This window comes from Vespa velutina, chromosome 12 (genome assembly GCF_912470025.1).
Source record: "Vespa velutina chromosome 12, iVesVel2.1, whole genome shotgun sequence".
NCBI classification, from domain to species: domain Eukaryota; kingdom Metazoa; phylum Arthropoda; class Insecta; order Hymenoptera; family Vespidae; genus Vespa; species Vespa velutina.
In genome coordinates this window covers 5212516-5237420 of record NC_062199.1, presented here as the reverse complement: position 1 = coordinate 5237420, position 24905 = coordinate 5212516, and the positions used below count along the sequence as shown (strand labels likewise).

Here is a 24905-nt window from a genome sequence, read left to right as displayed (position 1 = left end):
TATAGAACATAAAATATAAAATAAAATAATAAAATATATATAATATATAATATAAAATAATAGAATGTAGAATAATAGAATAATAAAATAGGATCTAGTAGATCATAATGAGAAAAATTTGGTTAAAATGAGGAGAGAAAATTCATGTTATGACCATCTACAGTCACAAATACAGTATAAAATTTTCTTTTAAATATAATATTTCAAGATTTATTATTCATAAAATATTTAAATTAATAATAAATTTTTAAAAATAATATATATTTATAAGCCTGCATGTCAATATTTTTCAGATCTTCGTCACATTGATCTTAAAAAATTATTTTTCTTAATAATTAGTTACAAGAAATTCATTATACCTTTTGGAATCACTTTTTTACGTTTCCATCTATTATTTTCCAAATTGATAGTGCTACTTCTAAAAGTCATAGATATCATATATTATTCTTCTACCAATTTTTAACAATTACGATCCTCTTCGATTCTCTTTGATCAAACAAATTGACAAAAATTTTTCTTTCTTAGAAAATTAAATTTTAATTTAAAAAACTATATTATGACACTCTTTTCGAATCTTTGTTCATTGGTATAAATTTCGTGCTACACCGACTCTTTCTATTCCTCAACTCCGACTAGCAAGAACTGTTGTCTAGAGAGATAGCTAAGTTAAAAACGATATAACAGTTATTTCAAAATTTACTTTTGCAAACAGGGCAAGTCAAAAGTAAAGAATGAAAAAAGAAAGAGAATAAAAAATAGATCTTAGGAAAACATCAACACTCGCAATAATCTCTTTGAACAAACATCTAATTCGATTTATAAAAAAACCAAAAGTAAATACAAATAGATTATATCCTACCTTTGTATTATCTAACCTAATTGTTAGTTAGTTATCAGAACGATATTTGAATTTTGAGAATTTTTCCACATAAATTCAGATAAATCAGTGATAAATTCTGATTAACTTGATCATCTAATTGAAAACGATTTATTTTCTCTTTGAACAAGAACGACGATGAGATTAAATATAATTAGATTTTTTTTTTATTTATCCTTGCATTATCATTAGATCACCTTGTATCACTTTTTAAAGATATATTTGTCGAAGGAGACAAATAGAAAAAAAATCAAGTACGAAAAAACTGTTATCACTGAGAAAAAAAACAGTTCTTTCGTCTTTACTTAGTAGTTCCTTATTGAATAAGGACATAAGTGTCTCTCTCTTTCTTTCTTTTTCATTCTCTCTTTCACTTCCTGTCTATCTTTTTTGTAGAATAACAAACATAAAAAAGAAAATGAAGTAAGACAAAAATATAACGTATGCTGTCTCATAATTACCGTCTCTTCAGTAGCTTCATTTCTATTGGTTGATGAGACTGCAGTCATTGGCTGATTATCACATCGAACTGGATTCGACTACTCATGCGCTCACTGTCAGCTCCAGAGGTATAAACAGTTTAAATCTCCAATTTTTTTTTTTCTAAACATGCACTTCTAGAAATTCCTTGAATCTTGGCATCAGCCAGACGTCACCTCTTGATGCAATAGACCTTTTGTTTATATATGGATCAATCAAAATCCTAGTGATAAAATTATTATCCAATAGGATGCAAGTTTCATAGATGATCAGCTAAATGCATCTGAAGAGAGGGAAAATTAGAAAGAGTCAATCAGAAGAAAAGTCAAGTCGGTCATTATTCGTCTTACTGTAAAGTCGGTAACTAAGCAGGTACTAAGTAGGTAATAAGTCTGTATATTGTATTCTATGATGCTGGCAATTAAGTAATTAGTTCGTATTCTGAAATCTGTAAAGTCAATAACCAAGTAATAATTCGGTATTTTGCATTTTGTAAAATCAATAATTACCTAATAATACGTATTCGGTATTTCATAAGATCAATAACAAGCTTGTATTCCAAATTTGATCAAGAACCTAATAAAATTTATAGGACTTTATTCAAAAATTAGTGATTATTCAATTAGTAAAGCAACCTTTTCTCAAAATACTTTTTTCAAAGCCAATGGATATATCTAAAAAACTGCTAAATGAATCGTTTTCAAATTTACACAAAATACACAATAGAAAATTTACACAAAATCCTACTTTTTTTTTAAATCGATCTCAATTTTTTAATAATTATGTAGAAATGATGATTTTTCTTATAAATTTTCCATGTTCGAGTTTCAATTCGTCATCATTTTGTAAAAAATAATCGATTTTAAAAGTCCAACGTGACTAACGACTCGTTTTTGGTGTTATCTTGAACCGTTTCATTTGTTGATTCCAAATTCATCGTTTAGCTGAAGAATGTCCATCTCCGAATATCTCCAAACAAAAATTCATTGTTTGATGGCAGCCATATTTTTATTATTTTTTGATATTTTTGGATAATCTTTTTGAAAGCTCTCAATACCTTCAAATAAAAAAAAAAATACGTCTCATTTCTACCAATCGTTTCTGAGAAAAAAATTTCGAATTCCGAAAATTTTTCAAGCTTCTAAATGGATCGTGATTCCTTCAAGACATGTGTCCATTTAAGAGTAAAACTATCAGGAATTGATGTTGAGAGTATTTCTTATTTGTGGAGACTATATAAAAGTAATTATTTGAGAGCACGGTTCAACTATATGAGAACTGATTGCGTTGTAGCATACTCTCAAATGGAAACAGAGGGATAGCTCTTGGAGAGTTCTCTTGGAAATACAAATAAGCTTGGTATTTTGACCCTGTTTATACACATCTGTAAACAAATATTCGTTAATTCGACGAATATTAATAAATCCGTCAGATTTTCCAAATTCATTATGTCAGGATTAAAATTTAGATATTGCATTACATTTAGATTTTAAATTAGATGTATGTTCTTCGATCCTTAAGGAAGCCATTCATTTGAAAATTTCTAGCGACAGTTGTTCTCAAAAATATTCTCCAGTTTTGTATCCATTTGAGAGCAACCTTTAAATTAATTAATATTTAATATTTTAAATTAATATTTTTTTCGTTTCATAATTCAGCTTTAAGGAATGAAATCAACTTTTGAAAAAAAATCAAAATTTTTTTTTCATAAAATATCTCAGAAACAATGGAGGATATCTGAAAATAGCTTGAACAAAAGTTGCATCGTTTCGTTGTGCCTATTAAAGTTCGTAAACAGAATTTTTGAAATATTCATGATTTTTGAGTTACCTATCTATAATATAATATTTTTATTAAAAGTGAGTGGTAAGATAAAATTACTCTAAGTTAATGATTGTTACACCAGTTCTCGTTTTTACCTTGGACATGATATTCAAAATATCGCTCTTAAATAGTTATCAAAAAAGCTAATCGTACTATTAATGTACATCATCAACCAATCATTTAAACTTGCACATTTTCTTCAGCACTGGAAAACAGGGTTAGTCATTCCTATACATAAATCAAGGAAAAAGTCGACAACCAGGAAATTATAAACCAGTAAGTCTACTTCTAATCATGAATAAAATAATGGAAAAAATTATTTTATTTTAGAAAGACTCAATAGTCATGAAACATTACAGGTCATCGATTTGATTTCAGAGAGAAACACAACACAATCCAACAAACGAGAAAAGTTAACACATATTAGCACAACAGATATTAGTACAAATTTTAACAAAGGAAATAAAACTGTATTACTATTATTTGATATCAAAAAAGCCTTTTATAAGACCTGAAAATTTTATTTACATAATTTATAATATTTGTTAAATAATACGTTTTAATTACTGAATGGTTTTAACAATTAATAATTTTCTTGTTATATAACATGAAGTTATTGTCATTTCTTTAATTTATCAATCTAGCACGTCCCATAAGTTCTCAATCGAGTTAAAATCTGATAACAGAGGTGGTGGATATAATACTTTTGGATAATATACTTTGGAATTCTTACACAATATATATATCTACTGAACATAGGATTGAAAAAAATAATATTTTTTATATAAATAGTAAATTTACGAAATAAATTTTTTATTTTATTTTTTGTATTCTTTAATTGTACTGTCACCAAAACTTTCATTAAAAATAATAAAAAACATAATAGAAACTCACAATTAATTCAAAATATTTACATGAACAAGAGCTAAAAAATCCAACAAAAAAGAGATGAAATTCAAGCTTTGCCCTCTGTGTGGATGTCCAAATTGAATGAATGAATTCTTTACTTTTGCGAAGTCAAATTTGATGTCTAATGAAAATAGTTAACAAAAAGGAACAGTGATTTTTTTGGAGCTTTAAGCAACTCTTTAAATGTTTGTTTTATTTTCTTAATTATATCTACGTTAAGTAAGTTTTGCGATCTAGATTGTGTTAAGCTGTTCTAGAAAAATATATTCTGATACATTTTCATTAAGATCTTTGTTGTCTTGTTGAGTAATTTCCATGATATAATTGGGAACATTAATTATAGATATTATATATTCATTTTGTATCAAAATGTAAGAATAAATTATATGATTTGACTACAAATATATTCTCATATTACACGAAGAAATTCTTCAGTAGAAGAAAAATGTAGATATACATGCGTCTGGAACCTAAATAAATCATATACTTTTAAAATATATTTATATATAAATGAATTAAAATTAACCAAAATAGTCACGTATACAAAGACTTTATACAAACTTATTTGAAATAAATCCATTAAATGAGAAGATAAGATATCCCAAATTCTTATTGTACAATCTATAGGAGATATGATTAATTATCTCGTATCAAGACAAAATATTGCATCTACTAGCTGTCCTTTATGTCCACAAAAATGTCTCATTATTTTTTTTATATTTAAAAAATTTTTTTTATATTTAAATCAATTAAAATCACTGCAAAATCTTTAATGGAACAGTTATGAAATTATATTCAATTCATTGTGATTTGTAATATCACATCCATTCTATTGATTCAAGTAGTGTTATAGTAGTCATTTTAACTCTGAATGTATCTTAATTTTATATAATATTTAATTTAAACAAAAATTTGAGATACAAAAAATATTTCTATTTTCTATTAAGATTTACTTACCATTCTTAGATTTGAAACCTTAAAGTTTTATTAAGAATTCCCTTCTAGCAATAACTTCTATTTAAAACATCTATCACTATGTCCCTTATCGAATTTTTATACATTTCACGTTTATTGCCATAATAACAAAATTTTCACATTTGGTAAGGCACAAGTAGCATTACGATTATTTTTAAACCTTTCTGATAATTTATGATCATCCATTTTTAATAAATCATAAGACAACGTAGTAACTGTGCCTAGACCAGAATGAGAAGCTACTATATAGCTCTATTCCTTTTCTATAGATTTTCTGCAAAATTTTTGTTTAAATTTATAAAGAAAGCATTCAATTTTCTATGACTTTAACGTTTTTCTTAGTCGCTTTTCTATTAAAAAAAAACTCTTCCTAGACTCTTATTAAATTATTAAAATAATAATAGTAAAAAATATTTTAAGCAAACAATCAATTTTTAATGAAATCTCTACAGTTAATATATTATTGCTATTGTTACTATAAAAACATATTATTGTTGATAGCTCGAAATAGCCTTGTTATATTTTTATTTGATAAATAGTTTAAACTTAAATAACACCAAAGTGAACTTTGTTTAACTTGGCTTTCAATCTTTCTCTGATTCCAAAATACAATATATATACTTAAACTTTCTGTAGCCATAATAGAATCGTCGTCGTTACAAGATATAATCTATATTATAGCAACCTAATTTTGGATCAATTAAAAGATTGTTTCTATTTAAGATTATTCTATTAAATTATATATAATTTAAGATTATGCAATATAATTTTTTCCTCATATAGACCTATAGCTATAATATCTATCATAGTTATTTGCTCTAAAGCTATGATAGCTCTATTCTATTTCTTGAATATATAAATCATCTTCATTATTTTCAAATTTCATAGTTGTAAATATCCCGTATTAGCTATTGAATACAACTTTGTCCATATAAATATGAATATATGTCAACGTCATTATTTGAAATATTTCATTAGAAAAGTTTAATTTTAAAATTAATTCTTCTGTTTTTACATCCTAAACTTTAAAGTTATTATTCTTATCGACTGAGAGTAAATGTAATTTAAAAGGTAATATAATGTGTATAGAATATTCATGTCCTTTATAGGTATGTTTTAATTCTTTACCTCTTCTCCATGCATATACAATATTTTCTGCAGCTGCATAAATGCGACAGGTATCCGCAGATAAACAAGATATATTGTTAGGATGAATTCAAAACACACTGAGAAAGGTAAAGTGTGCTCATCCATAATTAAAAAATTTGTTTCCACAGTAAGTAACCAAAAGATTTTCTTTTCTTTGAATATATCTAATTACTATGGATATGTGATTACTGACGTAACCAAGTAGACAATCTCGCACAAATATTTTCCTTTGTACCATTTTTCTAACTTTAATGTTCACAACGAATAAGATATATTAGGATACACAACTACGTATAATAAAATGATGCCTTATAGGCGCAACCATTTTTGTAAATAGTAGATACTAGCTCCACTATACGGATCTTTTATGAAATTTATCTAAAAGATGACGTCACAAGATGCCCGCTAAATTATAAATTCATAATAGAGAACTACATATCCGTTTGTTTTACGAAAAAGTTTAATGTAACTATATTAAATATTACATTGTCGATGTATTATCGTTGAAGATATTCATTTATTATAGAATATCTCTGAGATTGATTGGATACAAGAAGTATCCTTTCGATAAAAATATTTAACGAAAAGTTCGCCATTTTTATCGATTTCATATATATATAAGTTTAAACGAAGGTTTTAAACGTTAAGAACTTTTTTTACATTATTTTTTATTAAATTCTATAATTCTACGCTTTTCATCAAAATCTCTCTCATTCTTTCTTTCATTCTCTCTTTCTCTCTTTCTCTCTTTCTTTCTTTCACTTGCAATTTTTCTTTTACGAAATACATTTGTCAGATCGGTTTAAATAGCATTTGAACACAATGTCGGTTTAATAGTGAAAGCTACTTAAATAATGAAAGAATGTTATTTTGAATTAGAAAATTTTTTAAAAATCGAACTAAAAAATGCATTCTTTATATTCTGATAAATCTTTAAGAAAATAATGATATTTAAATATACGTATTATATATTGCAACTTGTAACTCTCTGGGAATTTATTCATTTCGTTAAAAAATATACCTTCGTAATGTTCACGATTAAGCCGACAAAATTATGATAGTATACGATATCTACATAATAATGCGTTATTTTCATTCGTTCAATAACAAGAAATATATAGTGAGACTCGATAAATTGTCAAATATTATTTCAAATAAGAACTTAACGAATATTGAATTACTTTTTAATATCATTTTCTATCCTTTTTAAACAAGATTTATTGCATACATAACATATTTCTTAATATCGATGAATTTTTCTTTAATAATATTAAGATAAATAAATATAATAAATAAATATAATAAATAAATATATATAAATAATAATTTGCAACATTTTTCATATCAAAGTAAAAAAGTCTAGTAAATAATTATTTCTAAACGATAAAGAAAAAATGACGTATGTGTCTATATTAATACACAAAATATATATATATATATAAATAATGATTTTATAAATAATGATTTTTTTTAACATATTCACAATGTTTAAACAAATAAAAAAGAAAAGGTTTCTAATAAATAATTATTTATAAACAATAATGAAAATAATGATATATATGTATATATATATATATATATATATATATATATATATATATATATATATATATATATATAAGTTATTTAATGAATATATGCAATTGAATGATTCCAACCGATTAAATAAAAAAATAAATAATTTATCTCAAAATTACTGCACTTCGATTTGCCTTTCCTCCATCTCATACATATTAACCAATAAACGTGATATTGGAATTTCACCAATAGTCTCGTGAAAAAACAAACGTTCGACAGTTTTCGAGGAAACACTTCTTAGATAACCAACCAACAGCATCAGACTACAGATTCTACCCTGTGGCGAATATCTTGATCTCATATAATCATCTAAGATACATTGCACTTGTTCCTGTAGCATCTCAATGGGTTGTACCACATGAAGCCCAACTGTTTCTGAGAAATGAAAAAATCTTCACTTTCACTGATAACGGTTCAATAATCTTCTTTTTTTTCAGTAATTTACATGTATAATAGGGATTTAGTTTACCTGGTATGAAAAGTGTTAGAGCTTTTATACAGCTACGTTCGTAGACGTCAGGTGCTAAGCGCCGGAAACGATATATTATTGACTAAAACAAAAAAATACAAAACAAGAAGAAAAAGAGAGAGAGAGAGAGAGAGAATTATATTGAAAAGTGGATTTAGAATTATTCGTTTGATGTGATCAATTTTTCATACTAAGTATGGTTTAAAAATGTATTATTTTTAATGTAGAAGACATTTAATATTACTGCTGCCATTGATGATAATGATGATTATGATAACGATAATTACCTGTATCATACCCAACTCTTGGCTGGTAGCAACGTCATTAACCGGAAGTCGACTTTTAACTTGTTCATCGTCGAGTAAAGTTGTCACATCCCAAGGTATCATCCATTGAGCAAGATGTAGAAGAAAAAGTTGAGTCCAGGATCGTTCGAGTAAAAGTAATTGATCGTCCTTTGGTAGGGCTTGAAAGGGTGGCAAGCATCTGACCCATCTCACGACCATGAAAAGAAGCCTGGCGGTGATCTCCTAATAGATATTATTTATTCGTTGAATACATATTTTTTTAATTTATACGCAATATTTCAATACATTCATCGTCAAATATTTCAATATCATTCATTTCAAATATTTCAATATGTTGATAGAAAACATGAAAGATTTGAATGAGATAATTTTTGATTTATTTTTTAATAATGATCTATTTTTCCTTTTCTTTTTTTTTTATAAAAATTTATAATTTTGTTTTATTGCGTATACGATAGAACAATTGAAATGATTGTTGATGTAAGTGATATTCAATAATATTTTACCTCGAACATTTCCCAACTTGGACCAATAATCTTCAAGGTTCCCGTCGGACTATGCCTCGTCTCAGAATCCGTTTGTTCTAACGAATATTCCGTTTCCGATTGTAGCCTAGTACTCCATACAAGTTCCTTTTAAAAATGTACAGCATAAAGTGATCTCATATCATTCAAGACATATATTAGGTTGTTGGGAAAGTTCGTGCCGATTTTGTCATTACGTTACCTACAAATCGGCACGAATTTTCCGAACAACCCAATACGATGTATTCGAAAATGTTCTTTTCAAAACACATAATTAAATGTTTAAATCAATTATTTTTTTTGTTTTATCTTTTTTCTAAATACATATCTTATTTTGTTATAATTTTAATTGTGAATTTATATTCTAATCATCCGCCTACGTACATATATATATTATAGATTAAAAAAAAAATAAGAAAAAAAGAAAATAGCTAATTCAAATGTTGACAATTTGACATTATTTTGAAGGAAATCAAATCTAACATAAGAAGAATAATATAGGTATGATTGCTTTGTTTAATTGAAAGATCTTTACTTATTAAATTAATGAGGATGGGGTGTGGGAATAAGAAGATTGGAAAGTTGAGAGAACAAATGAAGTTAAATTAGTTACCTGACACTTCTCAGCAGATATCAGGATCTGTAAGAGGGATTGTTGCGGAGCAAGAGAGACAGTTGTAGCTGCTGCTGCTGCTGCTGCTTGATAGAGGGTTGTTGTCGTAGGAGGGTGCTGTGGCTGAGTTAAAGGTACTGGAGATGCTGACTCTTCCGGTGGTTTGTGTGCAAGTCCTATTGGTCTAGGATAAGGTGTGAATCTTTGCTCGCACCTGAACCTATTTAAATCGATAATTTTAATCAATATTTATTATTTAATTACTAAATTTACAATTTCCTTTTATTTCTTTTTTTCAAAAATAATTTCTTTTTCATTGATATCATTATGAAGATATACCTATGATGTGAAAGAACATAAGCAGAACGAAGTCCTGTCCTTTGTGTAACTATCGGTGACTGTTGTTGCTGATGTTGTTGCTTCTCCGAAAAGATCGAATGTGGTGGTTTCGGTTTTCTCGGTCCACGCTCATGTTGTACTGCTAAACATCAATGAAATCGTATCTATGTTATTTTTTTTTCTTTTCACCAATTTTACATAAAATTATCAGCATTGATTATTATTAAAACAAATTAATAACAATGTCATCATTGAATAATAATAAATCATATTGATTATTTTGAATCAGCAAAATGTTATAAATAAATAGATTAAATGTTTTTCTAAATTTTTATCAGAATAATCGAATTGCTTTCATTGTTTTTATTTTGTTTTTGATCAAATTCGATAGTAATTTTGTAATGTTTTCTTAAATTTTTTAAACACTTCCCTAATATTTTTTTGAAGACATTTGTCACGTGCATTCATCGTATTCTTTTTCAAAATTTCAACAAATGTTCTAGTACTTCTTCAATGTTTTAAAAATATTGTAGTATCTTTGTAATATTTTTCCAAAATCTCAAGTATTTTTCAACTGCTTAAAAGAAAAAAGAAAAACAAATTGTCATATACTTTACTAGTGATTTTTAAAAATGTCTATAAAGCTTTTAGTACTTTCTTAGTGTTCCCTTTTTTAATTTCCAGAGTACTTTTCTAATGTTTTCTTTTTTCCAAATTTTCTCGTACCTTTCTAGTTTGTTTTCTAGAAAAAAGAAAGCTGTTACTTCCAGTCCTAATTTTATCGCAATCAACATTCTTCATGGATATAATATTGGGAATCGAAAGGAAAAAGAATTCTAACGATGGGAACGAAAAAGTGGTCATGGCTTGTTCGAAATTGAATTTGGTGGGGGTAGAAATAGTAGTCGTAGTAGTAGTAGTAGTAGTAGTAGTAGTAGTAGTAGTCGTAGTAGTAGTAGTAGAAGTAGTAGTAGTAGTAATAATAATAGTAGTAGTAGAAGTAATAGTAGTAGTAGTAATAATAATAGTAGTAGTATCAGTAGTAATATAAGTAATAGTAGTAGGTTGCTACTGTTCGAAATGTATGAGTTATATTTCTGTAGGAAAATAGTAGAGTATGGGAGTGTTAAGGAGGATAGTGTTAGAAGGGAGGAGGACCTCCAAATGAAATTCTACAAGGGTGGTAGGTTGCGATGGATGCGGTCGCTGGCTGGGCGTCAGCTTCCACATACACACACAAAGAGACGAAATATATTATACATGTAAATGTGTACAACTCACCTATATATTTGTATATTTGTGTTTATATGTATGAGTATTTGACTTGAATCTGTATGTGTGAGAAAGAGAGAGAGAGAGAGAGAGAGAGAGAGAGAGAGAGAGAGAAAGAGAGAGAGAGAGAGAGAGAGAAAGCTGCAACTGGGTGGCAAGCACATCATCATTAATGAGGCTGAGCGGATAGCAGCCGTAGATTCCCACGTTCGCACTGGCGTCGCAGCAATATCTCTGCTTGATTCTGTATCCATGGCCGTATGACCATTGGCGCAACGAATTACTCAATTTTTTATTTTTACTTTTCATTCATCTATTTCTTGTTTTATAATATAAAGAAGCGAATAAAACTACCTATCCGAAAAAAAAGAAATACATGTAGGTTACAAAAATATATAATAAAATCAGATGTACTAAGATTTTCATTTGTTTTCTCTATTTTGTATTTCGTTGATTTTGTAACAATAAAAAGCTGAAAAATGAAAAATACATACCGAATGATCTATTTAACAAAAAAAAAAAAATATATTTATCTGTGTTTAATTAAGAAAAATATTAAAAGAAAAAAGAACGAAAAATTAAATGATTTTGTTCTTTTAAATTTCATACAAGATCTCATAGTTGAGATATAAAAGAGGAAAAGAGGGAGGAGAGATCAGCTTCGGGGCTATTTTCTTTATCGACTAAATTGTCCGTTTCAAGGCAGGTAGATAGATGATTATTTTCTCCAGTTTAATTGTTTTTACGCGGGGGGAGAATCGCATGGTAGAAAAAGAAGATACGTGGACGATCACGTACACGTGTTTACTTTGTAAACACGAATCTTTGTATAGTTGTAATGTGACATGGGGTGATGTCGGCCACGTGTCCCATATTAATTCGAGAATGATTTTCTAATCGGTCGATCCTAAACTTACTAAACCGTTTCGTTTTCTAACACCTTACCTAATCGTTTTTTCTAATTTCCTTCGTCTTTTATCTAAATTAATTTTTTCATTTTTTCAAACAAAAAATTTGTTTTTTTCTTCTAATGAATCATTTTGATTTTTTTTGTAAATAAATTTAAAAATAAAGAAAATAGGAAAAGTAATTAATTAATTATATTAACCTATATATGTGTAGATATATATACTAATCAGCCATTTTGATTTCTGTTTTAGGTAAGGATAAAAGCAAAAAGATACTAATTAATTAATTATGTATCTAAAAAAAAGCTAATTAATTATGTATTTAATTCGTATACACACAGACACACACACACACACACACATATATATATATATACATATATAAAACTAAACGTCGTGTTGATTTGAAGAAGAAACTTGAATCGGAATCGGTGAAGCGAAAATGAATGTGCTTCGAACGAAAGCTTCGCAAACGTAGAGCATCAAACGACGTCGGACGGATTAAGCTCGTTTATCCTTTCGAGCTTGTCAAGCTGTCGAAGCAAAAGATCCGATCTCCGTCCTTTTTTTCTCTATAGTATAATACAAAAAAAGAAAAAAGAAATAAAGGCTCTTTTATTTCATCTTTGAAGCATCATTTCTTGTTCACACTATAAAATTAACAAAATATAAGCTTTTTGGGATATAAAATAAGCCTATCGTAAGACATTTCATTTAATTCTAAATAAATATCATTATTAATATGTTAAAATTAAAAAAAAAAAAACTGGCAAAGAATTTTAGAAAAAAATATTTATAGAACCTTTTTTTCCCAACGTTACTTTTTTTTCACTTAATTTCAAAATTCTTCTCATTTTTTCTTTCTTTTTTTACATTTATTTTTAAAGAGTAATCTTTATCTAGATTTATCAAATTCAACATTGAAATGTTAACGTAGAAACAAATAAATCTCGTTTCTTTTTTTTTATCGAAAAGTAATCAATAATGTTGATGTTATATGGAATCTATAAAAAAATAAAATAAAATAAAAAAAAGAACAAAAAAGAAAAAGCAAATTCGTTGATGTGTATTGTCGAGAATCTTGGTGAGACAATTTTCAAGTAGTACGTGCGTATTCACGATCCGGACGTCGAACGGACGCAAGGATTAGATTCGCATGCGCTGGAATGGACCGCGCCCTGTTTCCTTTTCATCCTCGCAACCCACCACCATTCTTCCCTCTCTTTGGCCCCGTTCATAGGATCTCTTTCTCTCTCTCTCTCTCTCTCTCTCTCACACATACACTCTCGCCAGAGAGAACGCAGGAGCGCGAACGACAGCGTAATACACGAGCATAGCGTGTGCCACGTGTGTACCACAATGCTAGTTCCCACACTGGAGTACCACGTTCTCGTACTATATATAGGGTGGTCCACTTTGATTCGAACAATTTAACAGATTTATTAAATAACAAAGTTGTGACAAAAATCATTAAAAAAAAAAAAGAAAACGTAATCAATTCGAAAACATTTTTATTATTAGATACACTTATATCATAAACACTTAATTTTGATTTTTTAATGATTTTTTAAAAAATTCTTTTAAAATATTCTTATCGAGGAATGTAATGGTTAACTATTAACATTGAAATAGTTCACTTTATACATACATATACGCATGCTTTATTGTACGAGATTACGGTAATGTGTATGTGTGAATTTATGAATGTTCTCTACCTCTATCTCTCTCTTTCTATGTCGGCTTTTATGATCTCGAGCGTGTTGGGTGCTCACACGGGCCACAGATCACTGAGGGTGGAGATCGAGGACTGCCTCGCATCCTCCCATTCCTCCTCTCTCTCTCTCTCTTTCTCTTTCACTCAGTATCCTACTAAACGGTAAACCGATCTGTGAACATTTCAGCAGTCAGCGATCTCGAAGGCTAATCCCCTGGGTGAGCGGGCTTGATACACATCTCCTACCATCACCCATCGTCACCCTCTCTCTCTCTCTCTCTCTCTCTCTCTCTCTCTCTCTGTCACTATTCTCATACACCTAACTCTTACTTCTTTCCCTCCCCTAGCCCTACAATTTCCCTCTCACTCGACTCCTCATATGAGCGTGAATATGAACACCATGTAACTTCCACACAGTCGAGCCTTGTTTTGCCTAATACCTACCTATGTAATACACACGAATTTGGATTTACTACATACGTACATGCATACATATCAACTGGACTACAGGAATATACGTTCACCTCATCTCGTTCCATGTCTCCCTGAAAATATTATGCGTGATGTGTCAGATACCAATGTAAATATAATTTGGGTATTTCAAGTGAATTGGTCAACTCGTTACGTGTATCCATTTATGTTAATCGTAACACGATTTCATTGATTTCTCTTTACTCGGACTACTTGCTACATTGATTGATCTTATGTTTCCATCACTTTTCTTTCTTTGCTCTTGGATCAGGCAAATGACGAGAGAGAGAGAGAGAGAGAGAGAGAGAGAGAGAGAGAGAGAGAGAGAGAGAGAGAGAGAGAGAGAGAGAGAGAGAGAGAGAGAGAGAGAAAGAATAGAAAGATGAAATATTTAAAGAAACAAATGTTCGGTAACAATTGGAATAATTTCTTAATGGTATCATTAAGTCAAACTTTGATTAGTTTTCGGTTAGATTCTTTCTAGACAAATATAAGGGCCACAAGAGAGATATAAAGATAAAAAGGTGAAAAAAGATAGAAAGTAGAAAGATTGATTATTTAAAAAAAAACAAAATGTTCGATAAAAATTGGAACAATTTTTTAGTCTTATCATTTAACCAGACTTCGGCAAAGTTCTTTCCATGTAAACATAAGGATCATAAGATAGGTAAAAAGACAGAGAGAGAGAGAGAAAGAAAGAGAGAAAGAGAGAGAGGAATAGAAGGATAACTTTAAGAAATAAAATTTTCGATAATAATTGGAGCTATTTCTTAGACGTATTATAAAGCCAAACTTCGATTAAGTTTCAGCCATATTCTTCTCAGCCAAACAAAAGAATCACAAGAAAGATACAGAGATAAAGAATAGAAAGATGAATAACTTAAAAAAACAAAATATTCGATAAAAATTGGAAGGACTTCTTAATCGTATCATTAAATCAGACTTCGAGCAGGTTCTGTCTTACGCAAACATAAGGATTAGAAGAAAGGTAAGAAGACAGACAGAGAGAGAGAGAGAGAGAGAGAGAGAGAGAGAGAGAGAGAGAGAAAGAGAGAGAAAACAGATAGAAGGATAACTTAAAAAAATAAAATGGTCGATAACAATTGGAGAGATTTATCAATCATATCATAAAGTAAAATTTCTATCAAGCTTCGGCTAGGTTTTTTTTTTAGGCAAGTCAAAGTATCACAAGAGGGATACAAAGGTGGAGGGGCACAAAGAGAAAGAGAGAGAAAATAAATGAAAGGATAATATAAAGAAATAAAATATTCGATAACAATTAAAACGATTTCTTAGTGGTACCATCAAGCCAGGCTTCGTCCTGGATTCTGCCACGTTCTTTCAGACAACAATAAAAACTGCAAGAGATATACAGAAAGCGAGAGAGAGAGAGAGAGAGAGAGAGAGAGAGAGAGAGAGAGAGAGAAATAGAGAATAAAAAATGGATCATTTAAAAAAAATGTTCGATAATGGTCGTATATATCATTAAGGCAACTTTCGAAATGTTCTTTCTGCACAAAGGTAAAAATAACCAGAAAGGTAAAAAGACAGATAGACAGAAAGAGAGGGAGAGAGAGAGAGTGAGAGAGAGAGAGAGAGAGAGAGAGAATAGAAAGATCAATAACTTAAAGAAACAATATGTTCAATAACAATTCGAGCGATTTCTTGATCATACGATTAAGGCAGACTTCGTTCTGGCTTCGGCCAGGTTCTTTCTAGGCAAACGTAAGGACCACAAAAGATATATATAATATATATATATACATATATATATACATACACACACATACAAACATATACACACATATATAGACACAGAGTAATGGTTAGAAAGATGGAGAGAAGGGTCGAGGAGGGTTAGAACGGTCGCGTGGGAGTGGACGGCTGGTAACGCAACGAAGCGAGGCGTGCCGTACACGCGGCGGCCAGCATCAATCCATCCACATAAACGGTAAACGGTAAAGCGGCTTCACAGAGAGGGCGAACGGTGCTCTCTCACCCTCTTCCCCGTTTCACTCTCTCTTTCTCTCTCTCTCTCTCTCTCTCTCTCTCTCTCTCTCTCTCTCTCTCTTATACACACATATAGTAAATGTATGTATGTATGTATGTGCTCGTGGACAGAACGGGTCGTTGCGCTAAGCCGAGCTTTGATCGTCACCTGTCATACCAACGCCCAGGAAACTCCGTTACAGAAACGAGCACAGTGCTCGTACAATGTCATGCCTTTACATAACTAACGCTGAAAGAATTAACATCGAGCGTTAGGCCAGTTTTAACCATTCGTTTAAATTCGAATTAGCTACGAAAAAATGGCTCAAAATTTCTCGGATGTTTTCACCAAAAGTTTCTCATTTTTATCGTCCTCTTTCGCGTTCATCTTTATCGTTGTAATTTTTTTTGTTTTTTTAATGATTTGTTATCTTTGAAATTAAATGGATTATTTATTTTGAAACATCTTGAAAATTCTGCAACATTTCGATGAGTTTAATTTCTAATTTGTATATTCTCTCTTTATGTTCTCTTTTTATCAGTCTATGTATTTAAGATTTCCATTCAATTAACTTTCTTCAGGATTTAGAATAATAAACGATAGATTAAATCTCAATCTCTGTTATAAATATTATTATAGTATATGTAACCCTCTTTCTCTATATTCTGAATTGACCATGGAACTGTATCACTGTACGGACAGATATACCACAAAGTACGATATTAATATATCAAGACTATTTAATACGCTATTACAAAATTGACAAAGATAGAAATTTCTCAAAAATTTCGATTAATGCTGTTATCAAAGTATTACTTTTTGAAGAAAAGAAGAAATAAATGCAAATTAAAGAAATTCGAATACATTGTAATATCAATGTTAATGACTTTCAAACGAACATGTGCAAGATAAAAAAGATGACGGCATTGTAGCAGCTGTATTATCCTACAAGTGTATCTCATTAAAAAGTCACTACAGTGATAAAAAAATTTAATCCTCTCTAACCCAATATTTTTTTCGTATCAGAAAGAAAATTATATGTAGTATTATTTATATTAATATATATAATTATACTATATTAATTGTAACATTTATTTTAAAAACATTAAAAATTTGGAAAACTTATGAAATAATTAATTTTATGACGAAAATCTGAAATTAAACTTAAAAAATATAGATATGCAAGTGTATAACTTTAGAATTATAACATTATAGAGAGCTAGATGAATGTTGTCCTTTACAAATAATAAAATATCAAGAGTAGATTTAACGAATGAACTGACTGCGTAGCATACAAGAAAACAGAACACAGATATAAGTAGATAAACGATAGATGATACTGATTTTGGACTTCAAATTCAACTTTTTGCAAACCATTTTGCGAATAAAGTTTTTCTACAAAATTGTTTTCTTAAGTTTTTGTAATAAAAATAAAATTAAATGTAAATTTATAGTTAAGAAATTCAAAATTGTATCGTATGTAATACAAAAATATAAGTATATAAAATACTTATTTAATAATAGGTATTTACCAATTCATTACATATGGAATTCATAATGTATGTACGAGTATATGTAGTATGAAAACTGTATGTAGATTAATGATGTATACACAACGTAATCTGGAATGGTTCTCTTGCAGCAGTTGGTAATAATTTCATATACATATTCATATAATAATTGTCAATTTGTGTAGAGGTGACAACAAAATAAAATCGATACAATTTTAGTTTTTATTAGATGGATAATCTCTAGACAAGCATCAATAATATCGACATTTAATTTGCTTAGAATCCTTACAATTTACAGAAAAGAGTAATTTCCTGTAAATATGTGATTTGAGGTTAATAAAATATAAATTCGTATAGATATTCACTAGATCGTTGATTGTTGAGTGAACAATTTTGATAAATTATAATTTAAAATTTTAGTTTCTAACGCATTTTGTATTTTATAATTTATATATTTTTTCATTTTTTATTTCAGAAATTTATGTAAAATTATTTAAAAACGATAATTTGAAAGAAGGAATTTGTAAAAAAACTTGATTCACAAAAGATTGAATTTTATTTGCAAAAGAGTGAATGTGAATTCAAAAATAAATTAGCAAAAAATGAATTTGATGAATTTAATTTGCAACAAGTTGAATTTGATATGCAAAATCTTTAATGAACTACTTACATATATTACTGCATGCGATTTCCACGATATACGATGATACGTTATCGTGGAATTGAATTTTTAAACATGTAAAATTGATCATAATATATCTTTTTAAATATAATAAATCGTTATCTTTTCTAATCACTAAAATGGGTCTAATTGCATTAGATAAAAAGAAATCGTTATTTAAATTAAATTATTTTAAACAAATTTATCTGCCATTATACAATAACGTATGCATGTAAATACAGCAAATACATACGATTAATTAGATGACTAATTATGATTGATAATATTCACTATATGAATATTTTTCAATTTGTTTTAATTCATTTGAGAAAATATATATATATATATATATATATATATATTATATAGATATACGGATATTATATATTATATAAATATATTATTTATAATAATTATTATAATTTTGTGTTTTTTCTTTTTTCTTTTTGTTTATCCTATTCCTTGATAGTGTGTAATGATCAATAATCAATTTGTCGCAGTAAATACAAAAAAATAAAAAGAAATTATTATATTACCTATTTTTACATAAACTTTTTTCTACACATACTCATTCGAGTGTCATTTTGAGCTTTTTTCTTAACAAACTCTTTTCTACGCATATATCACACTCGAATATATAATAACCAAATAAATAATAAATAATAATAAATAATAAATAATAATTTGATAAATAATAATTTCAAACAATTGTCATTATTTCTCACAATCTTCTTTTGATAAGCGTTTGTTATTCAAACAAAATATTCTAGAACATATATTCGATGTTCCATGCTTTTTTCTCTATTATTGATTAATTAAAAGTAATTATTATATATTTCATTCAAACAAATTTGATTAAATCGTAATATTTTAAGATTCTGTCTATGTGACAAAATATTTTTAGAAAACGATATATTTAAATACTAATATTTTAAGATTATTTTCAATACAAAAAATGAAAAAAAAAAGAATTTGTTAAATCTGAATGAAGATTTACTCGTCGGAATAATTTCAATTGGAAAGGAAGAAAAGGGAAGAACAGAGAAACAGTAAAGGAAAACCCGTCGAAATGCCGAGTTTAATTCCGGTTCAAAGTACTTCGTAGGTACTTTTAGAAAAGGGTGCTCGCGAATTATGAGCAGAAACAAAGAGATTTAAACTTTCAAATTGAAGAGGAGAAGTAGAAGGAGTAGAAGTAGCAGTGGGGATCGATTGGGCATGAAACGAGACAAAGTTTGCGAATCGTCGTGGAAAGGCCAATGTGTGTACATTGAAGATGATGTTGACTATACGCTCGAAGAAAAGAACATACACATATATATGTGTGTATGTGTTTGTCTATAGAATATATATATATATATACACATATATATATTTCATTGTTTGCAAGTCAACGATTAAATTTTCGTCTCCCCAATTGGATAACAACTTTCTCATCGAACAGAAAATCGAAGTGAGGGAATGTAAACAAAAGAAAATCTATCAGAATAATTAGAAAGTTTTGTCTTTGAAGTGTCAGTGTGAACTTTTCGGACATTCTGTCTAAAATCTGAATTTTTAGGACAGACTGTATAAAATCTATCAGAATAATTAAGATTATTTTATTTGTTAAGTGTCAATCTGAATTTTTAAGTTAGCCTGCATAAAATTTATCAGAATAATTAAGATAATGTTGCCTGTTAAGTGTTAATGTAAATTTTTATAACATTCTGTATAAAATCTAGTAGCATAATTAAGAAAATTTTGTTTTATAAATGTTGGTGTCAATTTTTAATGAAAAGTAATCATTATTTAGGTTATATAAAACAAAGATGGAGTGTTCTACTTAATCAAGATAGTGACTAATCATTTAAATAGTTGATTATATTACAATAAAAAAAAATGGAAGGAGATAAACGATGATAATGAAATAGGAATAATAAGAATTACAATAAGAATATTATCATCCTTGGAGAATCCGAAAATTCAAAGTAATAAGCCGCTTGGTAATCTTCTGATATCGTTTAACGCCATATTTCGTGAAAATATATACCGCGAAGGGTATTTATAAAGGTAGACGAGAGTAACAACGAGGAGGAATGAAGAGGATGAGAGGGAGGAATTTTCGTGCGGGAGAATCAGAGGGGAATAAGAGAGAGAGAGAGAGAGAGAGAGAGAGAGAGAGAGAGAGAGAGAGAGAGGGAGAGAGAGAAGAGAGAATTTAGGAGGTTTGAGGGGTGTGAGTAGCGAGTCTTTTGCTTCTAGCTTGGTACGTGGTGCCAGGGGTTAGAGGTTTTGGGCTTGTCAGCAGCGGATGATTGCACGCCTGCGGCTGCGTTTCGCGAAGCGTCGAATACCGCCTACATAATATATACCGAGTGGTCACCTGTCTTTTATGGGTTATACACAACGTTTCTTCTAAAAATAGTTCTAATAATATTTGTTTTTCAGTGATGAATGAACAAGATTGATCTTTAGAAAGTATCTAACTTAAAGAGGCAGTTTAAGTTTTTCAAAAAACGAAAAACAAACAACGCATTAATGGACAGATAAATAGAGTGATCAGAGCAAATAGAGATAGACTTATAAACAGACATTAATAGATAAGTCTAAAATATTAAGTGATCGAAGTACTTTTTTAAATTTGTTGGATAAAGTAGAAAGTATTGAAAATAAAAGAAAAATAAGGGAAGAGGGGATTGGAGAAAGAAAGATTAAAAGGTAAGATCTCTTGGTGTCATGTCCTAAACACCGTGTGGAGTCTCCTTAACGTTAGGAAGCTCTGCCACTAATTGAATCTCCTCTCTTACTCGCGTCTGGAGCCTCGGCAACCGCTGGGAACCGGAGCACCCGTTCTGCATTAAACACCCCCAACACCCTGCCACCCCGTCGAGAGGTCTCTCTCTCTCTCCTTCTCTCTCTCTCTCTCCCTCTCTCTCGATTTTATTCCATCCCCATCCCCATCCATTCTCTACCTCCACCTTCACTTCTACCTCTTCCTCTTCCTCCATCACTACCTGGCACCACAGAAAAGCGTACCTAGTCGTCTCGACCACCACCATCACTACCATCACCATCACTACCACTACCACTATCGTCGTCTCCATCATCGTACCTCAGCGTTGGTAGCAAAAGGTAACTCCCAACCAACCCCTTAACACCACCACCTTCTCCCCCACCTTTCCATACCTAGACTTTCTCTCTACGTAACTTTCATACCTCTCGAAAGCGTTCCACTATCAGACTTTTCTACCTTCACGTTGAACATTTTCTTACATGTGTTTGTGTATCTATATGCGGAAGGTGTGTACATAGGGATGTGGGTGCTCCCCCCCTCTCTCTCTCTCTTTCTCTCTAATAAAGAGGATGATTCAAGATCGTTGAATCTTCTTTCAGGTTATCTCTTATTTTTATAATTCAAATTTTTAAAATTTTAATCTATTAAAAATGGATCTAGTAATTACAGCATTAGTTTTAATGAAATTAGAAGTAATTAGAAGTAATTAAAATTGATTTTCCCGAAACTTTCTCTGATTCCTCTATCAAATCTAATTAAAAAATTTTAATCTATAGATAAGAAATAAATAAATATAATAATTCGAATTTTGTTGAGAAAATAGCTCTTATCTTTTATAATATGTAAATAGAAAAACTGAATAAAAATTTGTCTTTTATATGATGATCTTGGTGATGAAGTTATAAGAGAATGAAGAGATTAGAATGAAGTGAGGTCGGATGAAAAGGTCAAAGCGAGTGACTAGGCAAATACGAAACGTTGCATGACGTTGTAATTTTGTCCCTGTGATATATCTCTATAACTATCAAATCACTTATCATCTAAACTAATAAAGACAAAACTATAATGATTGTGAATCACATCGAAAGCGAAACGATTCGTTTTCTAATAGTTTCTCTAGTTTCATTAGGAACACCTAACATACATATGGTGTTTCGTTTGATCACAGTCAACAAGTTGGTCAACCCAGAATTAAAGTTTACTTAGGAAGCTTTTGGTTAACCTATCTAATCGGATAGATCAGTCTAAAACATTGACTTCTAATCGAATTTTTCTTCTATTAAATTAAATCTATATTTTGTTTAACAATTCGATAGGTAGGTAGGTAGATAGACAATTACTCACCTTCTTTGTTCATCTTGACCTTGAAACACTTAGCTAACCGACAAGCTCGACATTGATTCCTGTGAGTCTTGTCAATCGGGCAGCGCCCTTTTAATGCTCCTTGTGCCTTGCAGGTATACTCTCGATGATTATGAATGCTTCTCTTGAAAAATCCAGAACAACCTGGGTAAGAGAAGAAAAAACAAAAAAAGGAAAAGAAAGAAAAAAAAAGAATTATTGAACAAACATCAGTAAAACTTTCAGAAAGAGAAAAACGATTAATAAGTTCATTTAAAATTTTCAAGTCAATAGGGAATTGAATTACTTTAAGCAGTACTTCAAAATATTAGATTTAAATAAATGATGATCGAAGGAAAATATTATACCGTCGCAGCTGTAGATGCCGTAGTGTTTTCCGGAACTACGGTCACCGCATACTCCACACAGAATGTCGAGTAACCGGTCTCCTAAAAAAAAAAAAAAAAAACAAAAAGAACAAGAAGAAAACGCAAAGATAACAAATGTTGAATACTGAGTACAACAATATAAATAACAAACATGTCCTTACAATCCTTTTTGAGAAATTTAAGAAAAAAATCAAATCAAATTTTCAAAAGAACAATTAGATACTTAAACAATTAGATAATATTTATGTTAACACTTATATACAAGAAAAATAAATGTTATTATCGGTCGAAAGTGAATTCCAAGATATTATTTGAAAGTTCTTTTAAAGAATTTTTTGAAAAGATTGAAAAATATGAAAAGGTGTTTACGATGTAAAAGGGCTGACATAAGATCCGTTTAAGAAAAGCGAGGAGACTTCGCTCGCTGGCTAATCTGTTCTCCCCCTTTTCGCGGGAACCCTAATCGTCCTAATGATCCGCGGCAAGAAAAACACGGCCATAGCTAAGCCAACCAAAGCTTCCAGTTCTTGGCCTGGGGAATTAACCACCTTTGTTTCACGCCCACTCTCTCTCTCTCTCTTTCTCTCTCTTTCTCTCTCTCTCTCTCTCTCTCTCTCTCTCTCTCTCTCTCTCTCTCTCTCTCTCTCTTTCTGTACCTACCAACGTAACACGATCAGCCTTGCTAAGGCAACCCCAATGGATTACGTTTCCTTGGTCGCCTTCGATCTAGGTATTTCTCTCTTTCTTCCTCATCTATTGTGTTGAAATAAATCGTTATCTCAAATGTATCATTATTAACTATAAACCCATCAAAATGATTCCTCTTATATGATTCCTTTACATATTCTCTATTTATTTATATAAGTATCAAAATTCTCAAAACAAAAATTCAATCTTCTAATTCTAAAAAATTTTATCGAATTTATTATTGAAAATAATTTCATTTATTTTTTCATAATTTTTTTTTCTTTTTCCCCTTTAAGATTCTCCAAGAATGACAAAAGTGAACTATGATTTGATTCAGTTTAGATTATTAAGTTGATCCTTCAAAATTTTCAACGCACGCACACACACACACTCACGCACATGCACGACGATTTCAATCATCAAAAAAGCAAAAAATGAATTCTTTAACGTATACATACACGCACGCACGCACGCGCGTACACACACACATAATGTTGTAATTGATTTCCAAAAAGGCCATTAAAATTTCATGTATATATTCACAGGAATCAAACTTTGTTTTTCGATAATTTAAAAAAAGAAATCACCGATGAACAATTAAAACGAAACGAATAAAACAAGAAAAACGAACAACCAAACAAACAAAAAATCGATTTAAATTTCCCGCTCTTGGTGTATACGTAGATGACGTCACGATTCGATTCGATAGCTAATGGCGGCTGAAAAAATCGGCGCGAAGTCACCACTATAACTGGTTCTTTTTCTTTTCTTTTTTTTTCTTTTCCACAACGTATCGTATAGAGTTAATCAGGATTAAAAAAAAGAATGATGATTAAGTTTATGACTTTTGATATAATGAGCTTAAAAGAAGAAGGATGTGGGACTGACCTGTGCCCATTCTCCGCGGCTCAAGTCAAAAGTCGAACATCCCCAGACGGAAAACCGAACTGGTTACCGTACCGACGACACCGCGCCAAGGGAGTCGCGCGAAGTCCCAAAGCATTCTCCGTGACGGCCTGGCTTCGAGATTCACTGTACCTATCCTCTCTCTCTCTCTCTCTCTCTCTCTCTCTCTCTCTCTCTCTCTCGCACACACACATAAACACACACACACAGAGAAAGAGAATGAGAAAGAGAGAG

The 24905-nt window shown here is 29.9% G+C and overlaps 1 protein-coding gene and 1 long non-coding RNA gene across 6 annotated transcripts; one reads left to right on the top strand and one right to left on the bottom strand.

The window, feature by feature from the left end:
- The first annotated feature begins 1491 nt into the window (after window positions 1-1491).
- On the top strand, window positions 1492-4835 carry LOC124953568. 2 transcript variants are annotated; one of them, XR_007102258.1, is made up of 3 exons: window positions 1492-3216; window positions 3385-3457; window positions 3560-4835. It is a non-coding gene; the product is annotated as an uncharacterized LOC124953568 (long non-coding RNA). The 2 variants fall into 2 exon arrangements; XR_007102259.1 differs by having other exon boundaries at window positions 1492-2599; window positions 3016-3457; window positions 3560-4829.
- A 3022-nt stretch (window positions 4836-7857) lies between these two features.
- On the bottom strand, window positions 7858-24841 carry LOC124953460 (protein dissatisfaction-like). Of its 4 annotated transcripts, XM_047504880.1 has the most exons (10): window positions 24654-24841; window positions 23739-23831; window positions 23058-23138; window positions 22693-22854; window positions 10046-10187; window positions 9707-9926; window positions 9076-9201; window positions 8549-8791; window positions 8262-8343; window positions 7858-8167 (listed from the first exon to the last, which is right to left on the bottom strand). In XM_047504880.1, exons 4-10 carry the CDS (start codon window positions 22703-22705, stop codon window positions 7908-7910), a joined length of 1086 nt encoding a protein of 361 aa, XP_047360836.1. In that variant the 5' UTR covers window positions 22706-22854; window positions 23058-23138; window positions 23739-23831; window positions 24654-24841; the 3' UTR covers window positions 7858-7907. The 4 variants fall into 4 exon arrangements, with proteins under 4 accessions (XP_047360836.1, XP_047360832.1, XP_047360833.1 ...); XM_047504876.1 differs by lacking the exon at window positions 23739-23831; XM_047504877.1 differs by lacking the exon at window positions 23739-23831 and having other exon boundaries at window positions 10046-10184.
- Between the last annotated feature and the right edge of the window lie 64 nt (window positions 24842-24905).